This window comes from Eschrichtius robustus, chromosome 12 (assembly GCF_028021215.1).
Source record: "Eschrichtius robustus isolate mEscRob2 chromosome 12, mEscRob2.pri, whole genome shotgun sequence".
Taxonomy (NCBI): Eukaryota; Metazoa; Chordata; class Mammalia; order Artiodactyla; family Eschrichtiidae; genus Eschrichtius; species Eschrichtius robustus.
The window spans coordinates 84,173,156-84,192,136 of NC_090835.1; the positions used below are offsets into that span (position 1 = coordinate 84,173,156).

At 40.2% G+C, this 18,981-nt stretch overlaps 1 protein-coding gene across 1 annotated transcript; it reads left to right on the top strand.

Moving 5' to 3' along the window:
- Positions 1 to 232: 232 nt before the first annotated feature.
- On the top strand, positions 233 to 17,446 carry BTNL2 (butyrophilin like 2). The gene is made up of 11 exons (XM_068558206.1): positions 233 to 307; positions 449 to 522; positions 2,459 to 2,600; positions 3,667 to 3,750; positions 6,488 to 6,835; positions 8,527 to 8,808; positions 10,007 to 10,027; positions 13,493 to 13,840; positions 14,878 to 15,159; positions 15,882 to 15,980; positions 16,572 to 17,446. The coding sequence occupies exons 4-11, from the start codon at positions 3,672 to 3,674 to the stop codon at positions 16,772 to 16,774; spliced, it is 1,662 nt and encodes a 553-aa protein (XP_068414307.1). The 5' UTR covers positions 233 to 307; positions 449 to 522; positions 2,459 to 2,600; positions 3,667 to 3,671; the 3' UTR covers positions 16,775 to 17,446.
- The last annotated feature ends 1,535 nt before the right edge of the window (positions 17,447 to 18,981 follow it).

Below are 18,981 nucleotides of genomic sequence, written 5' to 3' on the forward strand. Positions count from 1 at the left end.
TAGATGGAAGTCCTTGACATGTGGGTAGGTAGAGGGGATGCTGTAGACAGACCACCAGCCTGAGGTGCTGTGGGAAGACCTGATGAGATGGCACAGATGGGTGTCCGATGGGACCTGGCTTTCTGGGGAAGGGTGAGGAATGTAAATGTCACGGTTTGGTCTGCAGCTCTAAAGAATTCATAACTAAACCCAGCCAAAGTTCACTCGCCAACTCAGTTTCACTTTCCAGAGGATTACAGCCAGGAGGTTAACATGCGACTCTGACTGGAATCTCATCTTCAGGGATCTGGCTCTTCCTTCAGTTTGGGTGAGGTGGCTTAAATCCTCCTTCACCCAAAGCCCTGGGGGACGGGGGCTCCCTCCACCCCATCTGGCTGTCCCTCAATTGTTGCTCCAGTCAGCACTTCAAACTCTGACCTGTCTTTGGACATCTGCTCTGTTGATGCAGGGTACAGCTGAGACGCAGTGAGGAGAAGCCCCAGCAGCCCCAGGCCTTTCTCCCCCAAGCAAAGACGGGGACACGTGAGTGGTTTGGAGACTCTCTGGTGGAGGACAGCTCGGGGAGGAAAGGGAAGTTGACTAAGATGACGAAGCAGGGCATAGAGACACCTGTCAGGGACCCTCTGCCCCTTGTCGTCATATCACCTACTTGTATTTTTTTTTAATTAATTAATTAATTAATCTTGGTTGCGTGGGGTCTTCGTTGCTGCGCACGGGCTTTTCTCTAGTTGCAGCGAGCGGGGGCTACTCTTCGTTGCCGTGCATGGGCTTCTCATTGCGGTGGCTTCTCTTGTTGTGGAGCACAGGCTCTAGGCACGCAGGCTTCAGTAGTTGTGGCACGTGGGCTCAGTGGTTGTGGCTTGCGGGCTCTAGAGCGCAGGCTCAGTAGTTGTGGCGCACAGGCTTAGTTGCTCTGCGGCATGTGGGATCTTCCCGGACCAGGGCTCGAACCCGTGTCCCCTGCATTGGCAGGCGGATTCTTAACCACTGCGCCACCAGGGAAGTCCCCCTACTTGTATTTTATACTCAACTCCATTTTACGTTTTTCAAAGTGCTGCCATAGTGTATTCGAGCCTCACAATATTGCTGTGAAGCAGGCTGGGTGAGGAAGGGGCTCTAGATTAAACCTCAGAAAACCAGGATCGCATGACTCATTTGTCATGTCGGATGTTGGGTTTGTGCCTCTGAGCCTTGCTTCCTTGTCTGTCACATGGCGATGATACAGCTGGAAAAATGTTAGGAATGATTGTCTCCTTCAGAGAGGAGAGAAAGGAGAGGTTCAAGGAAATAGAGTGAGATTCTCAAGGTCACGGAAGTAAACACAAAGTCACCTTGGCTCCAAGAAATCTCATGCTACTTTGCTTTCTCTCTATAAAAATGGGGATCTATTGTTCAAGTGTATATAGATAAATAAGCTTCAAACTTCATGAACTGATTTAATTCATTAACACCAGTTAGTTACTACGGTTACTTGGCATTTTGAGAATTTAACTTTTGAGGTTTTTTACTGAAAAAAAAAATCCTCTAACAACCCATGACATGTAGAAACTTGTAATTTTCTTTGGCATGAATTTTAATAGCGCATACATAGACCTTGAAATCTGGAATCGTTACTTACCCAATGCCTAAATACCATCACTTATCACCTCATCTTAGCAGTTGCACTTTATCCAGAAAACTAAATGAAACATGGAGTTTTGAGAATTTGATGAAACACATGCATATTAGGACATATCACTTTACAATATCAAAGTTTACCATATTTAATATCAATGGCGGTTTCAGAAGATTCTTGGCTTACACTCAAGTCATAACGCGGAGATGTCAAAAGCTTATGATTAAAATGTTTTGATTTAACGATTACAATGTGAGTCCAGTTATTTATTTACAAAAAAAATGTACCAAAGATTTTCAGCACGCTGACAGCCGATGGTCTATGGCAATGCTTTTCCTTGGCATTATTGACATTTTGGGCTGTGTAATTCTTTGCTGTAGGGGCTTTCCTGTGCATTGTAGGATGTTTAGCAACATCCCTGGCTAATACCCACTGGGAGTCCCCTCCCCTGAGGTGTGACAACCAAACATGTCTGCAGACATTGGCCAAATGTCCTCCAAGGGCAAAACCATCTCCGTCCCCATTGAGAACCCTGGTCTAAGGCATTTATTCACCCTGTTTATACTCTTTCACAAATCTCTTTCTGAGCATCACTGAAGGTTAAGATGCATTTTCACAATTTCTTCAAAAGCTTCAATGATTTGGACAGCTTTTTTTCTAGAGGGCATTTGTACGTTTCCCCTCGGCTTTCACATAAAGAGCCTAAAGGAACACAAACCTATAAACTGGTTTGTAGCAAGTGTGAGTCCTTATCTCACAGGAAAAGGCAGTGATGCTTAGCACGGTCTTTGTGGGTTTTCTTTGCTTTTACTTGGTGGAATAACATGTTTCTACTTTTCACAGGAGGAGTCAAGGAGTCAAGAAGGCAATTTCCTTTCATCTGAGGCAACATGACTGATTTATTTCAAGTGGCAAACTAGTACTGTTCTGTGGTGTCTTCTAATGCTCAGTCTAATTTTCCATAAATAGTTGAGCACTCTTTCAGGTATTGTGGCTTTGTGACTGGGCTTGTATCACTTTTCCTAGAGATATTTTAGATGAAATTATGCATCACTTTAGAAAGTAAATAGTCATAATGGAGTAAAAATAATCTCCTCAACCACGTTTCATCATCCCCATTTCAGATGACTGTTGTTTTTCCCCCCTGCTCTATAAAATCATATTGACATTCGTTTACAAGGAGAGAGAAGCAGTAACTTATCATTGCTCCTATGCAGGTTCTTCTATTTGGTGTGAAGCAAGTTTTTCTTTCCATAAAACACTTGACACAGCAGGTAGAATGAGTCTTAGACGTGCTTCACTCTGAATTTTTCATTTTCCAAAACTAAAGTTAGCATTCTATTTTTTTTTTTTCCAGATAGTTTTAAAACTTTTTTTAATCTGTGTAGAAGTATTTTTATAATGCTGGTACAATGGGCATGTTGGGTTTGCCCATCTCTGCCAGTTGGGCTATTTTTTAAAATTCATTTCTATATGTCCTCTAGATGATACTGAAAGGTCATTCAAGGTCATTTCTTTGCCAGTCTTCTTCTGTATCACCATTTCCACTATTCTTTCCTTTCCTTTCCAAGGCATCCCCTGTCCCTGGGTCCTCCCGAGGCCCTAGCAATGGCTTCCTGGCTATAGCATGAGGATGCAGAGCCTTTCTGCTCTTTCCTTTACATCTTGGAGACCGTAGAGATGAAGGACTTTGCAGGAGGGACTGGAAGGAGGGCTCTAGAATTCTGCATGCTCAGAATAAATGGGTCTAAAGAGATTTTTTAAAATTATCTAAATATTATTGTCCCTTTAGCCCAGAAGATATTTTCATTTAAATCAGAAATCTTCCCTCGGGGACCCCAAATAGTTTAAAGTACAACACAGTAAGTAAGAGGTTGGAAATGATCGATAAATGCAGAGAAAGGGAACCAAGCCCATTTCATCATTTGATTGTGGAAGGTGTTGATGTTGATTTCTCGTTATGTCTACGTAACCACTGGAAACCACAGAAATGCTTGCTGTATTACAGCCTCATTTAGGTACAGTCATATTTTCTCTTGTGTTTGTTCCAGGGAAGATGGTGGATTTTCCAGGATACAGTCTGTCTGGTGTAGTTGCCTCCTTCTTCTTTGTACTGCTCAGCATGAAGCAGTCAGGTAGGATGCTCTTCTTCCCTTTACTGCATATTCGAGTGTCTCAGAGGTCCAGTCTGGGTGCAGAGTTCTAAATTCAAAAGGGCTAGTACAATATTAAAAGTGGGGATTCAGGGGTCAAAGCACCTGTGTTATAAAAAGGGCTCCTCCACCTCCAGCTGTGTTACCTTTGGAAAGTTACTTGAATACCTTCTGCCTTAGTTTTCTCATCTTTATTATAAGAATAACAACCTACCTACATCTCATAGCTTAGCACAGCCTTTAAGATTAAATCAGGCTGTACATAGAAAACACTTAAATCAGTACCTGGAACACAGTAAGTCATCCATTCTCCTGCTTCTATTTAGTACAACACTTCTGGGGTGAGAAAAAAGTGGCTGCTTCTTACCATAAATTAAACAGCATAAAAGTACTTGGAAATAAGAAACTAGAAGGAGACTTCTAAGAAATGGGCTTGGAAATCTCAGTAGCTGAATTTTGTTGGTCAAAATATTGTACTTTGAAGGGATTGTGAAAATTCAATGTCAGTGGGTAATATCAGAGCCCCAAGGAAAATGCAGGATTGCAAAGTGGGAAAAAACATTGGATAGGACATCAGAAGACACAGGCTCCAGACTGAGGCTGTCAGAAACTATATGATGTGGTGAGGCTGCCCTCCCTGCTATGGGATGCACCTTCCTAACCTGTAAAAGAAGTCACCCAGATGGTATGACTTCAGTTCTAGCTTTATATTCAGATTCCATCAACACAATGCAAGCAGATGTCTACCTATGTTCCATAGTGACCTTTTGAGCACCATCTACTTGATGTTGAGCAGCAACTAAACGAGATGAAGTTCCTTCTTAGGAGGGTTGGATCTGCACAAAGTGCAAATGGCCCTGGAGCATTTTAGGATGAGAAAAAACATAATATACATGACATATGAAATTATTAAGCATAGGAACATACAGAATTATTAAACAGCTCTTCAATTTGCAGGTAAAGAAGACGTCAAACATGACTTAAAATTTTATTGGAAGGTTTGAACTCTTTATACTAATCACTGCCTTTTTTTTTCTGTTTTTTTTTTTTTTTTTTACACGGAGTATAGTTGCTTTACAATGTTATGTTAGTTTCTGCTGTACAACGAAGTGAATCAGCTATATGTATACATATATCCCCTCCCTCTTGGACCTCCCTCCCACCCCCTCCCCCCCCATCCCACCCGTCTAGGTCATCACAGAGCACGGAGCTGAGCTCCCTGTGCTATACAGCAGGTTCCCACTAGCTATCTGTTTTATACATGGTAGTGTATATATGTCAATCCTTATCTCCCAGTTCGTCCCACCCTACCCTTCCTCCCTGTGTCCACATGTCCATTGTCTACATCTGCATCTCTATTCCTGCCCTGCAAATAGGTTCATCTGTACCATTTTTCTAGATTCCACATATATGCATTAATATACGATATTTGTTTTTCTCTTTCTGACTTACTTCACTAATCACTACCCTTAATCCACCACAAAATGTCCTTGCAAAAACTGCATTTTATGTTCCAGCTAGGTCAATAAACTTGTCTGTAGAAGTCTTTTATAAGGATAACACATATTTCAAGTTTTTTTTATCATTGAGAGAAACAAGATATTATCTGAATCAAAAATTTAGGTAAGAATTTCTAAGAAAGAAGCAGGGAACAATGGGAAGGTTGGAACTGGGAAGAAATTTTGTTTCGTATAGCACAAAAGGTAATTCTTCATATAAAAAAAAAAATCATCCCTCAAAAGCACCACTATTAAAATTATCATCAAAGTGCACCCCAAATTTCAATTGCAAAGTATTAGAAGTAATCAACCAGGAAATATTTTCAAAATAACAAACTTTTTATGAAATTCAAACAATAATGTTGGTTAATATGGTTAATATTAACATCTCTTTAAATTCATTTATTATATCTATATTCTATAAATTCTCATAAGTATCAAAATAATTAGAGGCCTCCTAATATGCATGTGGTTAATATTGGCTGTTTTAATTTTAGCACACCAGAAAATATATGGGGTATAAGTTCTAGTAGCATTAAAAACAAGAAAGAGTTACCAAAAAAAAAACCAAAAAAAACTGCATTTTACATAGCCCCAGTAACTGGAGTCTTGCCAGGTCCATACAAAAACAAAACGAAACAAAACAAAGCAAAACAAACCCAGTTCGTTACATAGGACAAGACAAAAACAATTCTGAAAAGCTGAAAAATCTATTGAATAAATCTATTACCTAAATTTTAGGAAAAGTGATTACAATGTCAGTCACCAAAGTGAAATTACTAACTAGAAAATAAATCACTGTAAAATATAAAATAAATCACTAACTAATAAAGTTCCCATTTAAAAAAATCAATTTACACATTAACTTATTTGAGAATAAAAGCAACCCAAGATGGTGGTTTTAAAATCTTAAAGAAGAAATTGAGATTGCAATCTCAAAATCTCATCGAGAATAATGGATTTGCCCCCGAATCACACAGCTGGTAAGTAATAGATTTAGCACTCACACTAAAATTTTTGAACTGCATGTTATTTTTGGTACACAAGAGTGTCTCTGTACAACCAAACGTGCAAATCATAATGCTGGGTTTCCCTAAAACATTGCAAATAAAACTTTCCCTCCTCCAGGTGCCTCCATTTTCATAGAGTAGACATCCCAAAGCAATCATATTGATCCTCCAGTTGGCATTTCCCGGTTTCTGTTTGTCACTCTTTTGTAGATGACTTTAGAGTGATTGGTTCTGCCCATCCTACCCTGGTCATGGTCGGGGAAGATGCCCTACTAACCTGTCAGCTCCTCCCCAAGAGGACCACGATGCACATGGAGGTGAGGTGGTACCGCTCAGAGCTCAGCACACCTGTGTTTTTGTATCGGGATGGAGCTGAGGTGACGGAGATGCAGATGCAGGAGTACAGAGACCGGGTAGAGTGGATAGAGGACAACGTTACTGAGGGAAGTGTGGCTCTGAAGATACACAACATCCGGCCATCTGACCATGGGCAGTACTGGTGCCGTTTCCAAGAGGGAAACTATTGTGGAGAAACAAGCTTGCTGCTCAAAGTAGCAGGTGAGTATCTCAGAAAAGACATAGGGTCTCAGAAGGAGAAGTATTATTAATTTGTGTTAAGCTTAGTTCCAATTGAAGAATTCCCTTCGAATCATCAAGGCAATTGCTCCAAATGAATCCAATTGCCTCCAAATGAATCAGGTGGTTCTGAAATCTTTAAAGTGAACTCACAAACAATTCCCCCAAATTTAACTTACACAGTTTTGACTATTCTTGAGGATTATTTAACATTGATGACACGTAGTCACTAGCAGTTTGGCTGAGGCAAGAATTCGTGCCATATAGGCTAGTGCGCAAGGGCAAGTCAATTGCTGGGCGAGCGACCCTAGCAGACTGCCCCGCACCCACGTTCTCTACTCAGCCTCAAGTACACAATCACTGAGATGTGAACACATTGCTTCTTTGTGTAACGCCGCCTCAAGTTAGAAAGCTAGTGATGAGACTAACAGGTTAAGAACATGATGCTTTTGTGGAGATTACCGTATACTAGTGTTCAGTGAATTGGGGGTTCACAGATGCTTTGGGGACGTACCCATTGTGAGTGACAAGGGTCTGCATGATGTTTTTGTGTTAGCAAAGTAGGACAGAGTCAGAAGAAGGGAACGACTGAAGAAAGGATGTCTCTGTGGAGAAACAAATACCTGAAAAGTAAACTATCGTATGGTTCCCTGGCAGGAATAACTCCTCCATGTGCTAAAGAGAAAATCAGGCAAATCCATTTGCCTTATCAGGGGAATAGTTCTCTGGAGATGTTAACACCTCTAGCTGATGTGACCTCTTTCTGTTCCCTAACACATTTTGTCTTAACACCTATGTATGATTATTAATGTTTTTATGTTCAAGTTGATTCAAGATGGATGAAAGAATCCACATACTTCTGAGATGTGGAGTGGGGAGGGCACGTACTAAGGCATTTCACTATCATGGACATTTGAAAAGAAACCATGCATTTTCTAAGGCTCTAGGTGAAGAAAATGGGTCTCTGTCCCCAGCAAGTGATAGAGACAGAACTACCATCTATGGAAAATAGAATCCTCTTCGTTTGGGTTTGAGAGTTGTGTTGAATAGAGAAAGAATTTCATGATTATATAAAACTGGGACGTCTCAAAAACATTTTCCCATGGAATGGAATATTTAGATACAGAAACTCAACATGAAGCTTCCCATTTTACATAACCCAGATTACCTATTTGCACCCCAAGTTCACAAACACCAACAAAAGAAATGAGAAGAATATTCTCCCTGGAAATGACGTCTCACTTTATATTAAATATTCTATTTAAATTGGAGTCAAGATATTATCCAACAAGTCAAAGTGCCTGACACAATAATATTAAGATGAAAAGGGCAGAGTCTGTGGCATAAGGGAGTTCATGAGTAAATTTTAACACATCTTCATTTGCAGTGCTAGAGACACAAGCAAAATGTTATTATGTCCCTTTCTCTTATTTTCCTGTCTGGGTCTGAATAAAAATACTGCTCATATGCTAAAGTTTAAGGATTGAGACTGGGGTATAAATAAAGTGTATGTGAACTCCAGTTTGAATGGGAAGAGGACTTTGGGCCACCTTTTGCTCCCAAGAACCTTGAACTTCTGCTCTCTCCCTCTGAACAATGTCATTGGACTCCCATCCTCTGTGATTTGTGCCTCCATGGGCTTCGGGACTCAGGGCTGTGTCTTTCCACCACAGGTCTGGGGTCTGACCCTTACATCCACATGGACGGATCTGTGGAAAGCGGACTCCAGCTTGTGTGCACTGCAAAAGGCTGGTTCCCAGAACCTCAAATTTCTTGGCAAGACATCACGGGAGAAAAGTTGCTGACTATCTCTAAGCATAGCATCCAAGATGAAGATGACTTGTTCTATGTAGAAAGCACTCTTGTGGTCAGGAATGTCTCTACAGAGATTGTGTCCTGCTTTATCCACAGCCCCACACTCACTGAGGAGAGGGGGTCAGACATCTCCATCCCAGGTCAGTGCTCTGCCTCTAGGACCAAGATGCTCTGATTAGCAGGAAAGGTTGCAGGGACTGTTCCATAGCACCTAATATTTTTTTAATCAAGAAGAATATCTAATATTTTGTGATATGCGTTAAAAACTATAAAACATTTATGGCTGGAAATATATACACTATATAGCTATTGTTAACGACATTCCAATTTCTTTCAGATTCTGCCTTTACTTCTTTCTTTATTAATTTTCTTTACTCACAAGTATGTGTTACATTGTAAAGGAAATACAACTATATTCTTTCAACTGAAATGTTTTCTTGCACTGTATTTGTGCCAGTTACCTCTAGGAGCTTATCATCTGAAGATAATCAGAGATGGAGACAGCTGTTTACATAGCAGCATCTTTATTATAGCCTCATTTATAAATAGCAACAAAAACAATAGCCAAAACCCCAATACAACAGTGGAGTGTTGGGTCTTATGTTACTTATAGCATCGATGAAAAATGGTATTTTCAAATAATTTTAATGGTTGAAAATATCCCCCTGATGGACCACTTAAATGATAAAGATTACATCTATCTATCTATCTATCTATCTATCTATCTATCATCTATCTTTCTATAAATAGATATTTCCAATCATGGAAAGATTATTGGCTTTAAATAACTTAAAACTGCACTAAGACTTTTGGGACACCCTCTACATTTAGATATAAAGAAATAAGTACATAGTTATTCATATAAATGGATACAGGAAAAAAAGTTAAAACAAATGTTATATGTTAATGTTAAAAGGAACAATACATATATATACATAATTGCAAAACATACATATATATTTATATATCTCTCAGTTTGTAATTATGGGTGATAATTGTCTATGTCCATATATTTTTATACTTTTCATGCATTTATAAAAAGAATATTATTATTTTTATGAAATAGTTAAATATCGATATGTTAAATATAAGCAGAAACAAGCAGAATCATGGGGTGGTAGAACTGAGAGCATTTTTGTTGTGCAGAGAAAGGGAAAAACAGCTGGACCACCAGGAGGTGGATGGGGAAAAATCATTATTTTTCTACATTTTATTTCTTTCTTATGAGTCAAGTGTTTCCATAAAATGTAGAACTTCGGGGTTTTTTTTTTTGGAAATATTTTCTCTCCTTTCCCTTAGACCAAATTCCTTGATATGTTATTTTCATTCTCTTTCCAGAAAAACTCCAGACAGAGCTGGGTAAGTAGAGGTGGTGGCTCTCGCGAGTATACACGAGCCTCCGCCCTCCCCAGGGGAAGGTGGTGCTCCTTGGACAAAGCGTGCACAGAGAAGGTGACACCTCGTGATCCAGATGAGAAACTGAGGCATGACCTTCCCAAGTCTCACATTTAGTGCTAGAGGGACCAGCAAAGCGCAGCTTCCTGCAGGCGTCTTTGCACCTCGTAACCTGCCACTTTCAGTGTTCCTGGGACCCCAATGAGCCTCAGGTGGATGCCTAAAATGGGTGCAGACCTAAGCTCTGTCCTTCTGGGTGGGAGGAAAGGGAGTGTGTAGGGCAAAGCAAAGGACAGCTGGCCCAGCTCTGGAGGCCCTAGTGTGAGTTTCTAGTGTGAGGAAGCAGTGCCATCGTGATAACTGGCGGTCCTCACCCACCACCTGCAACCTCTGGCCCTGCTACGGTTTCTGCACCTGCTCTTCATCCCCGCAGGCCGGACCTCATCACTCTCGGGAGGGAGCTGTGACTTTCTTAGATGCAGCCTGGGACCCTGTGCTTGGGGTGATCATTTTCCTTTTTTTTTCTTTACTTGATCGTTGGACTGCAGGCATGATTTTACTGTACCTAAGATAAGTGGTTTAAACAGTAACCAACTGATTTTTGAACGTCTGTCAGTTTCTCCTTTGTTGCCTTATCATCTTCCTCCCGTTCCTCATTTCTGTGACCTCTTCTCCCAGCCCATGACAACCAACCTGCCCCCTACCTGCTCGTTTTCTCCTTGCATCAGTACTCTGCTCTCCCTCAAGTCACCTGTTACAGGAATATGTGCTTATGTGGGTGCGTGCCTGTGCGCATGTTAGGTGAGTTTAAGCACACTTTTCGGCCCATGTTGGAGTGTTTGAGGAAAATTAGGGTGACCAACACACCCCAATCTCTGTCAGAGTCTAGTGTGACACTTTGGACCCCTTTGGACCATAAAGATAAAGGAAAGGGCCTTGGGACGGTCAAAGGTAACTCCACAGTTTGAGGAGAGTGCACATCTGCGAACCTTACTTTCCAAGTCGGATACCCTCCCACCCAGGTGACACCTGCTTGTGATAGGACAGAAACCTTGGCTGCCAGAGCTTGTTAGTTACAGCTCAGAAAGCCAAGCCAGTGTTTGGGCAGGTTGACCCACGTCTCTGGCCCTTAAGAAAAATGTAAGTGAAGACTCATTTCTCTAAGTTATCTGAACCAAATTGACATGCCCATTGGACACCTAGCACACAAAATACAATCTGATGCCCTGTTGTTTCTAGGTTGTGCACACCTTCTGGGCCCAAATTGAAACAATATGAAAAGACAAAGCTTCCCTGGGCTCCCTGTCAGGAAGAGGGCTGTGCCCTCAGGAGCTTTGAGGGTGAGCTGTTAATAGAGAGTAGAGTAGGAGATTCACAGCTACCTCCGTGTTTTTAGAGCTTGTGAATTAGAGCTCAGAGGCTGCTGGTGAACCGAGATTTCCTTAGAAGTCCTGAGACTGAAGTCCTAGTTCCCTACTCTGGCAAATAATGTTGTTGGTTATACAGATAATGACCAAGTTTTTGAAATGGTAATAACGTGCCTGGGACGATGCTAAGTGCTTTTCAGGAATTATTTTCTTTTCTTACAATAATTTAAAGGTGAATAGATTTATCATCATTTTACAGTTGGGAAACAGTCAATTTTAGCTCTTAATTACCAATCTCTGGAAGAGTAATCCAGTTTGAGAGTTGATTTGTACCACAGGTCATGGACAGGAGAAAAAAAAAACCTCATATGGCTAACAAAGATGAGGAAACAATCTGCTTTATTACTATAAGATACATGGATGGAGAAATAGCAACAAACTAACTACTAGTTCTTTTTTTTTTCCTCTGACTCCTACTTTTGTCTTTAGATTTAAACAGATACATATGGAGTAGAGATAATATGTTTTAGGTAAAATTACAGAACAAAGCAAACAACATGCTGGATATAACTGCGAGTCAAATTTTAGCAAGAATAGAATGAGGGCTTCCCTGGTGGCACAGTGGTTGAGAATCTGCCTGCCAATGCAGGGGACGCGGGTTGGAGCCCTGGTCTGGGAAGATCCCACATGCCGCGGAGCAGCTAGGCCCGTGAGCCACAACTGCTGAGCCTGCGCGTCTGGAGCCTGTGCTCTGCAACAAGGGGGGCCGCGATGGTGAGAGGCCCGCGCACCGCGATGAAGAGTGGCCCCCGCTTGCCACAACTAGAGAAAGCCTTCGCACAGAAACGAAGACCCAACACAGCCATAAATAAATAAATATAATAAATAAAAATTTAAAAAAAATTCGTTTAAAAAAAAATGGAATGAAATAATCGGAAAATTAAAATTATGTTGGCAACAAGTTTCCTCTCTGGAGTAGTACCTAGAAGATTTTGGCTAAATACATAATGAGGACATTTTGCCTTTGATCATTGACTCCCCATCCAGACAGTTTACAAATTTATGCTTGTATTTCTTTATAAATGATCATTACACTTCAGCATTAGAATGGTAAAAACATTCTACCATTTGATGGAAACGGATGACACTAAATAGAGTATAGAGCATAATCAGCATGGCCAGGACCTGATGAGAACTGAAGATGGATCCAGGAAAAGCCAGGAAAGCCCTCAGAGAAAATCTCCATTCTTCCTAATGGGGGAATTAGACTCGTTTTTATGTATTCATTCTTGCTTTGTGCTTCGTATTTTGCCAGTCTCCCCAATTCTTGATCTTATAACATTTCTCAAGATCACCTGAGAACATTGACTGGTGTGTGTTTAGAGCCCCACATATGTGGGAGCTTGGGGAACTGAAATACGGTGGCTGGATCTGACATATAAGGTATTATAAAACAAACTAGGGGAAGGTTTCTTCACATTTCATTACTAAAAGGCCACCTGACTCAGTTCTGTTCCCTCCCCATTATCAAAGTCTAGAGTGGGATTGGCTCCAATGACCTCAAGTCTTATAATCTCAGGTGTCCACTCACACTGCATGGTCATCAAACTCTTTATATGGATTATTTTAACTCCAGTAAAACCTTATGATTTTGATAGTGATACATTTGTCTTATGGTATAAGAAGCTGAGACGTACACAGATTAAGACGTAGTTTAAGGTTGTGCAAATTTAAAATGATAAAATTTTAATTTGATTTTAATTGCAAAATTATTTTCTTATTGGGCTGAAAACTGCATAAGATTATAGGTAGGGGCTGCAGGTGTGGGTTCAGTTAGTGATAATTTTCAGACAGACACACATCATGGGATGGTTCTGCCTTGAATAGGGACAACCTCTATCCTGATTCCACCAAACATCTACCTCTCCAGGGAATGACTTTGAACCTCAGGGCTCCCCTGGGATGTCCCTGGGTTCTAAATCCTACTCAAGATGTTCTTACTGATGACACTATTTGCTCCAGTTTGAATCTTTCATTGTGTTTTGTCTGCTGTATTTAACAGCTTCCTTAAAAGTGATTGGACCTTCCCAGCCCATCCTTGTCAGAGTGGGAGAAGACATACAATTAACCTGTTCCCTGTCCCCAAAGACTGATGCACAGAGCATGGAGGTGAGGTGGGTGCGATGGCACCGTTATCCTGCTGTTTATGTCTATATGGATGGGGACCACGTGGCTGGAGAGCAGATGGCCGAGTATCGAGGGAGGACTGCATTGGTGAGTGATGCTATCAACGAGGGGAGGCTGACCCTGCAGATAAACAATGCCAGGACTTCAGATGATGGGAAGTACCAGTGCCTTTTTGAAAAAGATGGTGTCTACCAGGAGGCTGATTTGGATCTGAAGATCATAGGTAAGGATTCTAGATAGATGTTTTGAAATCGACATCTGTTCCCACTGCTTTAACTTGCTAGTTCATGGAAAATTTCTCTGGCACCTGAAATTTTCTTAATGTCCATTCACTCATTAAATTTATATAGTAAACTCTCCCATGTGCAGGAGCTGTAATAAATACATAAAGTCCACAAACCCTAAAGGACCAGATTTGATTCTTTGTGTGTAGAATTTGTATCCTTCCCAGGATCTCCATAAAGTGGCCATACACCTAGTAAAATGTGAGATTCTTACTCCATAAGTACACAGGACTCATTATTTCAGTGTGTTTTTAAAATTCTGGGAAATATGTAGTTATTAGGAAGCATGATGATTTGAAGGCTGAACTAGATCCACCACATAAGCAAAAATCATAAACGTTGACAGTATTGGCAGGACGGAGGAGGAAAGACAAAATCAATCCCTGCATCATGATTTCCCACTGCCTATGTTTGTGGGTGAGAATTGATTTGCCAAGGTTAGCAAATGCCATTGAGGACATTGCCTAAATTGTGGAAAATCTACTTGTTTCTCCCATTGATGGTGTATTCAAATTAATAAATATGTTTAGAAAACATCCATGAGAGCACATGTTAAAAGTTTTAATGAGCTTCGTCATTTTCTGCCATTGGACACATGTATTTATAAGATTTTGTTCTTTGAGGATATTCTCTCTGTCTTTTTTTTTTTTTTCTGGCCATGTGACTCATGACCTACCTAGTCAAAGTTATTTTGTTTCAGATATAGAAGAAAAAAAATTGGATTCGAAATGTACTGTATCCCTTAATCTGTCCCAGAATGATTTTAGGAATACAAAGCATAAAAATAAAAATTTGCAAACAAAAGGAAACAAGTAAAGGCTCCAGCTAGTCTCCTTCCTGAGTGGAGTATAATTCCCTCCTAAGCTTTGCTTTCTTCTCCGAGCCTCTGAACCCTTCTCTTCCCCCTCTGTGCAATCAATGACTGTGTAACCACTTGCAGAGACTCTAAATTGCCTTCCTTGACCTCTGTTCCCAGGTTTGGGTTCTTCGCCTCAGATCTCCATGGAGGCACTGAAGGATGGAGAAACAAAGCTGAGGTGCACTTCAGAAGGGTGGTTCCCACAGCCCCATGTGCAATGGAGGGACATGGAAGGAAAGACAATACCGTCCGTTTCCCAGGACCTGACTCAAGGCAGCCAGGGCCTGTTCCATGTGGAGGCATTTCTACTGGTCACAAACAGCTCTGTTGTGAATGTGACCTGCTCCATCAGCAATCCCCTTCTTGGTGAGGAGAAAATGACAACTTTTTCTCCTTCAGGTTAGTGATTCCGTGTGCTCTTCTCAGCTTTGGGAAATAAATATGAAGACCAACCCAAACTTACTCATTTTATTGCTTTTCTATTTTTTGTTTTTTATGTTTTCTTTCTGATGAAGTCTCTTGCTATCTCTTGCAAAGCTGGTCTTCAGGACACCCAGAGATTCTACTCTTTAGAGTTTCTTCCTGAAATCCCCAAGTAAAGCCCTAAGGTTATATGGTTACATTGTTATCTACTGAATTCCAAGAATTGATTCTATCATCACTATATCTACAATCTCTTTTCTTCTAATGTGAAAACAATGACATCATTTTTTTCCCCCTCATGACGGGTTTTCTTCTGGATTAGAAATTAATTTTCCTTAACACCATCTTCATGGCTGTGGACTCGGTAAATTTACCCTTTTGCCGCCCTCATTATTCCAGTGATTGTGGTGGTATAATTGGAAAAGAGAAGGGGCAGAAGTGTGTGTGTGTGTGTGTGTGTGTGTGTGTGTGTGTGTCTGTGCGTCTGTGTGTGTTTCTGAGAGGAGCAAACAGGAAAGCTAGCATAAACCCCCAGCCTCTCCTCAGCCTCTGCAGAGCAGGGAGAAGCAGACCCACTTTCTTCTTGACAGGACTAATTCTCACCTTCCTCCCCAGTCTAGGAGCTCTCAGATGAAAAGAACGATCTTGAAATTTTCCCAGTTTCATGATTTAATGTGATTCTGGGGTTTCCATTTTAGAGCCTGGGATGACTTTTTCATGGAAGATACTGCTTATTTTGGGATTGCTTCCTCTTGTTGGGGCTGTAGGCTTGATCTGGAGGAAGAGCTGTAGAAAAGGTAAGTTAGGAAAACAGAAACAGCGTGGAGCACACTTTGTGATGGGAACCTTACTGTACACTTTCCCTAACCTCTCTTTTCAGCAGGCACTGAAGCACAGAGACATTCAGTGGATAGTCAATAATTGATGAAACGTGAGAGTTCATGGCTTACATCCATGTAATTGAGAATCAGTGTTGAAAGAGATCAGTTTACCGTGATAAGAGAAGCAAAAGGATTAAAAGACAATAATTTAATCTCCCAGTGCACATTCCCAAGTGATCTAGTTAAGGGAGAGGAAGAAAAAAAGGGGCAAAGCCATCCTTACTTTGAAGTTGAGAGTTGAGACTTAACTGGGATTCTGTTGGCATGAACATTTCACTAAGATCATTACAAATATGGTGACTTGCTTATTGGTTATTCCTGCTCTGCCAGTGAAGGACTTCTCATGTATTGATAGGCTGTTCTGTGTGCCCTAGAAAGTTCTTCCACTTTAAATTTCTTAAGTCATTGTAACTTTTGTTTTCCTGTTTGGGTGTTAATATCATGAAATTGATATTTTAAAATATTCCTGTATTGATTATTATCAGAATGGATTTTCTTTCTCTGCAGTGAATGAGACATTGGATCCAAATACATCTCACCCAGAACTGATCTTTTCTGAGGGAAATGAGCGTGTAGCCCACAGACAGTCACGCAGCCAGACTTCCTACAGTGATCTGACGGCCTCCTCACTGCGATGGGCCAGGAGGGGCTCATCTCAGGAAGGTGGTTACAAGAAGCGGAGGTTAGGGACTGGACAGTATGGGTCCTGAGTGTTGCCAAGGACGGTGTCGTGAAGGAGTCATCTTTGTGTCAACTGAGAACGGGTTCGGGCAGTGAGTTGCTATGGAAATGAGTACTGGGCCATTTCCTCTCCTCATCTATACCTCCCCCCCAATTTTCTTCTCTGAAATTCTGCACCCCCCTTCATTCTTTGGTCCCCTACTGTAGGTTCTCCTGACATTTTCCCTGCACCTAAGAGAGCCTCAGCGACACCTCCAAGGAAAACAATAACCCTGGATTCTGGAAACCAGGATTATATTCTAAGTCCCAGCTCTTTTCTCCTTTCACCAACCGCTTGAAGGGGACTCACACGATCACCCATTTATCTAATCAAGAGGCTTTAACTTTACTCTGGCATCAAATCTGACCTGGAGACTGATCCCTTCTGTGACCTATCATATCCCAAGCTCTCTGACATCCTGCCTACGGATCACAATCTGATATCCGGTGATAAAAGACCCTTGGAAAATCCAATGGGAAATGCAATTTAGCCTAGAGGAAGAAGTGCAAGGAATGATCAAATATTTGATCGTTTTCTCTAGGAAGGTGACCATTAATTATCCAAGTGGGGCTGAGAAAACAAAAAATACAGTTAAAATGAGGTAAAGAAAATACAGCTGAATATAAGGAGAAAAATCTGATCACTAAGACATAATCTTGAAAATCACATGAAGTGTGTAATTCTTGCACCAGACTTTTTCAGAAAGTTAATTAAGAATGTGGAGTAAGGACATTTTTCAGAAATTTTAGTCCAAGAGAAAAATGTGTTATGTGTGATGTATATGAAAATATCAATTTCTGTTTTAGAGTGAAAAAAGCACACAATTTAAAATTAACAATTATAGAATAAGCATAAGCAATAAATGCAACACAAGTAATAAAATGCAGTGGAAATAAAAATATTTTAAAGTCACAATGAATCAAAATAGAGAAGCCACACATAGGAGAAGAAAGAATGTGAAGAAATAAAGATTTGGAAAAAGTCTTAAAATCTTCTGAAGTGAGAATAAGGAATACCTGCAAATGACAGGCTGCTGCTTTCTAGGAAGGCAGACGTCACGGTTTTAGCTGTCCTTTGAGGATTATTCATCTGCGGCATTCTGGAGTTTTCTCTTTTGGGTCATGATATGTTTTCTCTATTTTTAAACTCATAAATTTATGTTTGAAGCTATGTAGTGTAATACTGTAGTATGTAATATTATTTCACAAGTATTTTCACATTTATTTTATTTAGTTTTTTAATTTTTCCAGTAGTGGTAAAATACACATAAAATTCATCATTTTAGTCATTTTAAAGTGCCCAATTCTTATTGTTGTTTTAACTTAAAGGGAACCAAAAATCATGAACAGTTTTCGGGCCTTTTTAGACTCTGATTTTACAGTTTCTTGAAGAGAGAAATCTCAATGGCAGAATGCAAAATGGGAAAGATGTTATTACTAAGATGAGAAAGATACATAATTACTGAAATGATGTCTCAAATCTGAGTTCAGTCAAAATTAGGAAGGAATGTAATCAAAGTGTATTTAATTTTCATATCCGTTAGAATTTTATTTAAAGAAAAAAATAAAGTGTCCAATTCTGTGGTATTTTTACCTTCACAATATGTGCAACCTTCATCAGTACCCAGCTCCAGAATATTTTGATTACTCTAAAAAGAAACTCCATAACCATTAAGCAGTTACACCCATTTTTCCCTCCCTCCAGCCCCTAATATACTTTGTTTCTGTGAATTTGCCTATACTGGGTATTTCATATAAATGGAATCATAAAATACTATATATGGATTTCTTTGTGTCTGTATTTTTTTAATTTAGTGTAATGTTTTCAAAGTTCAACCATGTTGTGGCATGTACCAGTACTTCATCCTTTTTTTTTTTTTTTTAATTAAAAGACTTTATTTTTTTTAAAGTTGTTTCAGGTTTACAGCAAAATTGAGTGGAAAATCTAGAGCACTCCCATATCCCTCCCCTCTCACCCCTTAGTTTCTTCTATTATTAACAACTTGCATTGGTGTGGTACATTTGTTGCAGCTGATGAACTGATACTGGTAAGTTATTTTCAACTAAAGTCCATAGTTTACATCAGGGTTCACATTTTGTGTGATGTATATACATATACACACACACACACATATATATATGACAAAAGTGAAATATCCCAAACTGAACCCATTGTCCTTCCTGTTCCATACCATAC

Bases quoted from the DNA above. Each gene is read 5' to 3' on its own strand.
- BTNL2 (XM_068558206.1), top strand. From the start codon at position 3,672: ATGGTGGATTTTCCAGGATACAGTCTGTCTGGTGTAGTTGCCTCCTTC. The intron at 10,028-13,492 runs GTAAGTAGAGGT...TGTATTTAACAG, and splicing joins AAAACTCCAGACAGAGCTGG to CTTCCTTAAAAGTGATTGGA. The intron at 13,841-14,877 runs GTAAGGATTCTA...CTCTGTTCCCAG, and splicing joins TTTGGATCTGAAGATCATAG to GTTTGGGTTCTTCGCCTCAG.